Here is a 7,680-nt window from a genome sequence, read left to right as displayed (position 1 = left end):
GTGTTTTTATGGTTTGTCTCAAAACGAATAAAGATTTTCTTTTAACTTTGAACTTGAACTTTGTGTTAAATAGCAAATGTTCAAAACGTTCCTTGAATGAGACTTCTTGTACTATTTTTTGTCTCTGAGCTATATGCAGTTCTGACCAATGTTAGTGGAACTGTTTGCTTTAAGTGCATGCATGCTTTTCATAATATTTCTAAGTTATGCCCACTGCTACTGGCCCAGTGTGCTTTAAAATACACCGTTTCCACAAAAATGTTGCATACATGACTTTGTAGGCCGTCTTTCAGCCATATAAGTTCTGATTAGTGTAACTGGGGGTGAGGACGTAACACAACAGTGAATACCCAGGTTCAAGCTCCTCTGTACAACAAATTGTATTTGAATTTTTGCATGCAGCAATAAAGTGCTCAATTTTCAGTTCAGGATGCTTCTCTTAAATTACTGACTTATTGGAAATGTTAAAATCAGCACACATTCAATGTCACGGGAAATCAAAAGTATTATTTTTTCCTTTATTTTTAATGTTACACACCCCTGTTCATTAGTTTGTACTCAATTAGACTTTTTGTGTGGATTTTACGTTGCATTCACGTTCACCTTAACAGTTCAGTCCTCCACCACCAGAGGTCGGTGTTTGCAAACACCGCTTGCATTTCTTGTCTGTCCTTTCCAGCTTGCCGTAGGCCGGGGAGAGTTATCAGCAGCGGACCGGAAGAAGGGGGCCCTTTTCCCTGTAGACGCAGCCATGGTGAGAAGGATACGCCGCGTTTGTGCTTTGAAACGCTGTTTTAATCTAAGTCCATCCTGCCCTCGGAGCGGCGCTGCTTGCTCTTTGACCGGTCGGGGCCGACGAGCGCGAGTAGAGAATTCCCCAGCCGCCGAACTATGTGCAATTTTTGGTTGGAGAGGGACGTTAGAGTCCGAACTTTGGAGGGCAGTTGTCGGGTGCTTTTGGGACCTGTACGGATCGAGACCCGTTATGGGTTATCCTCCGCCGCCTTCTCCTCCGTCAGGCGTGGTTGTCGCCAGCTTGCACGCTATGTGCATGCCTCAGGGTAGTGAATCTCCCAAAAATTGCGAGGGACCTACTTACCACTGATGTGCCGAAGAGCAGGGGTTCAAGCGGCTCAAGCCAGCATGTAGGAAGCGACAGCAGTTTGTCCCGGTGCATGTGAGTGAGTGGTAAATGCAGAAAGCCCAGTAAGTCATTGCAGTTTCTGATTATTTTTTCCCTCGTTTGTGAAGTGCAGTTTCGCTTTGATGAACGCACCAGAGTGCAAGGGTGTCAAACGAAGTGCCTGATCCCACCATGCACGGGTCAACTTGGAAATGGCATAACCAATCGTGCTGGCCTCTTCACACCTTCGCTGTCAGTCTTGGGGTTTACCCAGGTTGGACACAACGGAAGGGAGTGCTTATAAGTGCAATACTCATGGCATCCTCCCATTCAAAACATCTGGCATTTTGGAGTACTTAAAAGCGTACTTCTGTAACGCTCCTTTTTACAAACGTTTGCATGGCGCGTGGAGTTGTCCTCCAAACGTTTAACTGCAGGATGATCCTACAATTAGTAGAACTGTAGAAAAGAGCACGCAATGCCGTCTTTGCACTCGTTAGACTTTTCAGAGCTGATTCAGAAATGCATATAAGAGCACGTGAAACGGCACCACTTCGCCAAAATGACTTTGAGATCAAATCTGGAACATCAACTGTGACACGTATAATTAAAGGGGCACAGGTTTTTTGTATATAACACACTCGCTGCCCCTCTTCTGTCTTGCGCTCTCAATTCTTCACATTGACTTGATGTTTTGTTATTTTGTGCATGTGATGCGCTTTTGGTCTCTCCACTCAAAACAAAACTGGTCTGTTTGGAATAGCTTGTTGTAAATAGACGATGAACGGCTGTAGCACTAACGAGGATGCTGCATATTGTTGAACCTTGTGGAAGATGACATTGAGTAGTTTTCTAATGGTCCTATTAGGCAAAAGCCTGAATGTGTTCGGTTTATTGTACCCGCCTTTGAAAGGTATCATGTTCTCGTACTTCCAAGACACGGTATTTCAAGTTACTATTAGCATATGCAAATTGCAGCATCCTACCTGTTTAAAAGGTGTGCAAGAGAAAATGATAAGAATATGATGGCACTTAAAGCCCACTGGTTTACAACATAATGAATTCAAGTTGACGTTCCACATTCGTGTTTCTAAGCTATAAAACCAGGGAATGGATCTGCATATGGGAGAACCTTGTTGGCCCCATGCCCGTATAATTGTTAAAAGCGAATACCTTTAGGTGTATTTGCTGGCTTAAATGCTTTAGAGTGTAGATCAATGCATGTAGTCTTATTGTGTAGCTGAGGGTATTCTGATCGGTCGTCTCGTTGAAAACATTTGTCTCAGTTTTGGAATGCAGTTTTTGCATTCGAATTCTGACTGATGCAGTTATTTTCGAAGATGCAAGCTTGCAATAAATGTGTTGCTATTTATGAATTTTAACCATTATCAAACTTGCAGACGTTTTTGAAGCTGACTTGTAATACAGGTTACCTTTAATGCACTTGTTTCTTTCAGGCTCGAGGACCCAAGAAGCATTTGAAGCGCGTTGCCGCTCCTAAGCACTGGATGCTTGATAAACTGACGGGTGTTTTTGTAAGTAACTTTGTTTTATGCAGTCTTACTCTTAGATTAACAGACTTTTATTTTAAGCACTGCATTCTTCAGTGGTTCTTTTAGAAGACACACATTTAGCCACATGCAGTCACACAAACAGCTTATTGTACTTGATAAATGTGCCTGAACCACTTTAACAATGTCAGCAAGAAGGCTGCTTTCCAGTAGAAGTTTCAAGTCTGCCCACGCTATGTTAACATTTGTTGCGTTTTGAAAGTACCGGCCCTGTGTAGTTAATCGTATTTTTTCCTTTTTAAGGCTCCCCGTCCGTCAACTGGTCCCCACAAATTAAGGGAGTGCCTGCCCTTGATTATCTTTCTCAGAAACCGACTTAAGTATGCCTTAACTGGAGATGAGGTCAAAAAGATTTGCATGCAGCGGTTCATCCGGATTGATGGCAAGGTCCGCACTGACATCACTTATCCAGCTGGATTTATGGGTAAGTTTGAACTTAACACTGTTAAAATCCCCTGAAATACTAAAGTGGCTAGCTCATAGGTGACTCTTCAGTAAAATTGGTTCTGGGCTTAGGAGGTAGAGTGGCCGTCTTCTATCCTGACACCTTAGCCATGCAATGCAGCTGACAATTATTAAGCTGAAACAAACTCTTTGACTATTTATCCACAATGAGATTTGTCATCACTCCTCTATTCCATTTCAATCAATCATTTATATAGCGCAGAGGATCACTCGTGAGGGTCTCCGTGTGCTCTAGAGGCTGGCTGCTGAGCGATGGTTTAATTCGAACATCCAGATCTTGCGGTATTTCCTGGATTGCTGGATCGATGGTTCAGTCCTGAGGTGTAGGTTGTTCCAAGCCTTGGCCGCTAGGTGCAAGAAGAACGGCCACTGCTGTGTGTTTGTCGGATCCAGGGGGTCTCTGCGTGGAAGAGGGAAGCTGATCATGGGTTTTGCCGGCTGGTGGAAAGTCAGGCGTTTGTTGCTCCTTTGTCGTGTAGTGCATTGTATGCATAGTTCAGCGTCTTGAACTGGCGTCTCTTCTGGATCGGGAGTCAGTGTAGGTTTCTGAGGTGGGGTGTGATGTGGGTCCTTCTGGGGAGGCCGAGTCTTGCCTTTGAGTTTTGTTTTGTCTATAGTCCCTTCAAGAGGTGAGCAATGGTTCCTACGTAAGGTGTGTTCCTGTAGTCCAGTCTGCTGGTGACTAGGGCCTGGGTGACTTCTGGTGTTGACTGGGAGCCATCTGAAGATCTTTTCGAGCATACGTTGGGTGTGGTAGCAGGTGGATGACACTTGTGTTGATCTGTTTGTCTAGGATTATACCAAGGTTGCAGGCATGTTCTGTTGGGGTTGGCCACCATATGTCATACCAGGGTGAGGTGGTGTTCCCAAAGATGACTTCTGTCTTGTCTGTAAGCTTTCAGACAGTTGTCATACATCCAGTCAGCGACGTTTCTCACAACTGTGGAAGTTGGCTTGGTGGTGTTGGAGTCTTTTGATAGTGAGGGTTTCGGGGTAAGGTTGGAAGCAGTTACTGTGTGTTAATAACATGCAAATACATGATCTGAATCCTAAAGCTAGCATGGGTGTCCCCTCTTGCTGTGGAAGTCGTCAGTGAGCATCTTATCTAACACTGATAGGCACACTGGGTTGTCTTTTAGGCCTTGTGCTTTATTTACTTAGCAAATCGAATGCATTTTATAAAGTAGAATGTTGCTGCCACTCAGTTTGCATGGCGAGAGGTTGGCTAATCTAGAAGGCTTAGTTTAGACTGTAGTATTTGACAGTTTGTAAGAATAAGCAACACACAGCAGGCTAATGAAATACGTTCCGAACAACAATACTAGATGGATGTACGTACAACCAGAAAAATTCCCGAAAACATTTTTACAATGGGAGTGCACCAGCTGATTACTGAATGACAGATATTCCAGCCACTGAAGTTTTATTTTTTTTAAGGGCTTGTATTTGAAGATTCGAGTCAATTTAAATAGAAGTGCAAATCTTTTAATGGTCTGATTTTGTAGACCTCAAGCCTATTGGCAATGGGGATGTGCTTGGGAAGGGTTGAATAGTGCTCTTGTAGCAAAGTTCAAGACCATGTCTAGTGAGGCAATAAGTATGAGGGAGTGCCACTGGTAGCTTGATAGCTTAATGCAGTTTAGTGCAAACAAGTGAGTTTATTGTTGATGCTTTGGTTGTTGGAAATGTGGTGAAAGGACAGGCAGCTATGTGTATTTGTAAAGCACACTCTCCTGCAAGGGTATCCTTACGCTGAGCAGATGCGTGTGTGTCTGTGTGCCGAGCCCTGCCTATGGTAGGTTGGTTAGTAAAAAAAGGCAGATCTTCAGCTTCTTGCAGAATTTGAGACGAGGGGGCGCTCTGATGAGTGGGAGGATTTGCACGCTTAATGAGCAATGAAAGTGAATACCAGTTCTCTTGATCTGTTTTTGTTTAGGCCTAAGCTGTGTGTGAGTAGGAGTGGAGGTGTCTTTGTGGTTCATGGAAGGAGATGCGATTGTTCAGGTAGGTGTGAGCCTAAGTTGTGTCGTGCCTTGAATGTATGTGTGAGAGGAGTTTGAAATAAGTTTGCACATCTGGAGCCAGTGCAGCTCCGTGAGGTGTGGTGTGATGAGTTCTGTGTGGAAGGTTGAGGATGAGTGGTTGCAGAGTTCTGAGTGGTTTGTAGCCTTCTAGTGAGCGTCTTGTTGATCCTGGTTTAGAGGATGTGCCTGTAATTAAACTTGGTGACTAGAGCGAGTGGCCTTTCTAGTTTTGCTTGGCAGGCATTTGAAGATCTTACTCCGCATCCTGAGGGTGTGGAAGCAGGGTGCAGTAATGGCGTTGACTGGTATGCTGTTGTCCAGGTTGCTGTTAATTATTTCAAGGTTCCTGGTGTTGGTGCTGGGTGTGGGCCTGAGTTCAGCTGGCCACCTTTTGGAGTCCCATTGTGAGACCTTGCTGAAGATCACTACCTCTGGCTTGTCGTGTAGAGCTTGGTGTTGGCTTTTATCCAGTTACCTAATTCGGTTTTGCAGACCATGAGCATGTTTGTAGTTTTGGGAGCCTTGTCCGAGAGGGAGAGTTTTTCTTGCATGTCATCGGTATAGGGGATAATGTTGATGTGTGTGGATGATGTTGATCAGAGGGATCATGGATTAGTTAGAGGTTTGGGCTGAATGATTAACTTTGAGGCACTCTGTAGATTTTGTGGCTTTCTGGGGACTACAGTGCCAGGATGACACCTCCTGTCTGCTCCATTAAGAAGGAGCAGGTTCAGCTGAGTGTCGATCCTTGGATGGCCATCTCCATGCGGGTGCTTGATGAGGTATCAGCATGATTTGATACCATCTTGCTTACGCTGCTGCTGGATAGGCTCCAAAGTCTTGGCATCTCTTATCAAGCATTAGACCTCTTGTCCTCCTTCCTTAGGGAACATCCCAAAGGGTGAAATTACAGCACGTCCATTCGGAAGCCTTTTTCGTAGCTTGTGGAGTGCCACAGGGCTCATCGTTGAGCCCTACGATTTTCATTCTTTGTGGCATCCTTAGTGGCTGTTGTATGTTCATTTGGATTGGAGGTAGGGTCATATGCAGACGACACTCAGATCATGGTGTCGATCCCCAAGAACTTGTGCTTGATAGCAGAGAAAATCTTTGGATGCATGACTAAAGTGGCAGAATGGATGTCGTAACTTTTTGAAACTCAATGGGGACAAGACGGAAGTTATGATATTCGTCCCAGGGACAGTAATTGCTGGCCACATTCCTTAGGAATCTGTCCTTCCCAGGTAAGAAGGCTAAGAACCTTGGAGTATTGGTGGACACTGAACTTAACTTTATTGCCCAAATGAATCGTACTATTTCTACCTGCACCTGGATCATAAGGATGCTTAAGAAAATCTTTCCTCTCATCCAGGGGCCAGCACGTAAGCAGATAGCTCTTGCCCTTGTAATGTCCAGTCATGACTACTGTAACTTGCTGTACCTGGATTAGAACAAAAACATGCCGTATAAACTCCGGGTGGTGCAGAATGCGTTGGCGAGACTTGTTTTGGACATTCCCAGAAGGCAGTTCGCTGGGAAGGGACTAGAAACCCTGCACTGGCTCCCGATTAATACGTGCATTGTCTTTAACCCCTTCCATGCTGATGACGAGCTCAGCTCGTCATCAGCGTTACCTGCCGTACGCTGATGACGAGCTGAGCTCGTCATGTATCGCGGTAATTAAAAAAATGCCGCACACAGCGGGAAAAGCCGCCGCACGTATGCGGTTAAACCACTCTGCATGGTACACAAGGTGCTTCATCTTCCTTATCCAACAAGATTAAAAACCATGTTCAGTTGGCATTTACCAGGCAGACCTCCCCGTTGACCCAAACTGCGGCTTGCGGTACCAGGAACCAAAAAAAACCAAATGGGTCGAAAAAGCATTTTCAATGGCCGCAAGTAAACTCTGGAACTCCCTTCCACTTAATATATGGGCTACTCTCTGCTCTTTCCCTTTAGGAAGGCTCTTAAGACCTGGCTATTCTCCATGTAATGTTCCTTCTGAAGCTGGTGTACTAGTGGATCTCTCCGGACCGTGATCTATAGCTCATTGATGCACTTGGGTCATTGCTGTGCTTTCTAAATTTCAAATCAAAGCAAGGGTGGGATCAAACAGTTAATGAGGTTGAAGTAGCCTCATTTTTTTAGGGCTCGGACTCCTCCCCACTGTAAGTGGGGGAGGAGTTTCGAGATCCTAATGTTATAAGAAAAAAAAGAAGTATCCTTAGGGCCTTGGCGAGAGGAATTCCACACATTCCTTAGCGTTTTCTGTCATCTGGCCAGTGATTCGTCTTCCTTGTGTTTTCGTTTTAATAGGCTTGAAGTGATAGGGTAAATGTAGTTTTGTTCCGCCATTTTGGGCATATTTCGTTCGTGCTCGCGCAAGAAGTACATTACTTATAATTAGGAGCTGTCAGGGTGCCTCCTTAAGTGAATCCAGATGGCCGGGCGCGTTCACCATTCAGCAGCGCTCAGCGCGCAGCTGCTCCATGCC

At 44.9% G+C, this 7,680-nt stretch overlaps 1 protein-coding gene across 1 annotated transcript in view; it reads left to right on the top strand.

The window, feature by feature from the left end:
• Positions 1-632: 632 nt before the first annotated feature.
• Positions 633-7,680, top strand: part of RPS4X (ribosomal protein S4 X-linked) — a 33,415-nt gene continuing 26,367 nt past the window's right edge. The window contains exons 1-3 of the mRNA XM_078663808.1: positions 633-754; positions 2,581-2,658; positions 2,938-3,118. Coding sequence (XP_078519934.1) covers positions 752-754; positions 2,581-2,658; positions 2,938-3,118 — 262 coding nt within the window. The 5' untranslated portion in view covers positions 633-751. The remainder of the gene's footprint in view (positions 755-2,580; positions 2,659-2,937; positions 3,119-7,680) is intronic.

This window comes from Lissotriton helveticus, chromosome 10, assembly GCF_964261635.1.
Source record: "Lissotriton helveticus chromosome 10, aLisHel1.1, whole genome shotgun sequence".
Classification (NCBI taxonomy): Eukaryota; Metazoa; Chordata; class Amphibia; order Caudata; family Salamandridae; genus Lissotriton; species Lissotriton helveticus.
This window is presented reverse-complemented; position numbering and strand designations above follow the sequence as displayed.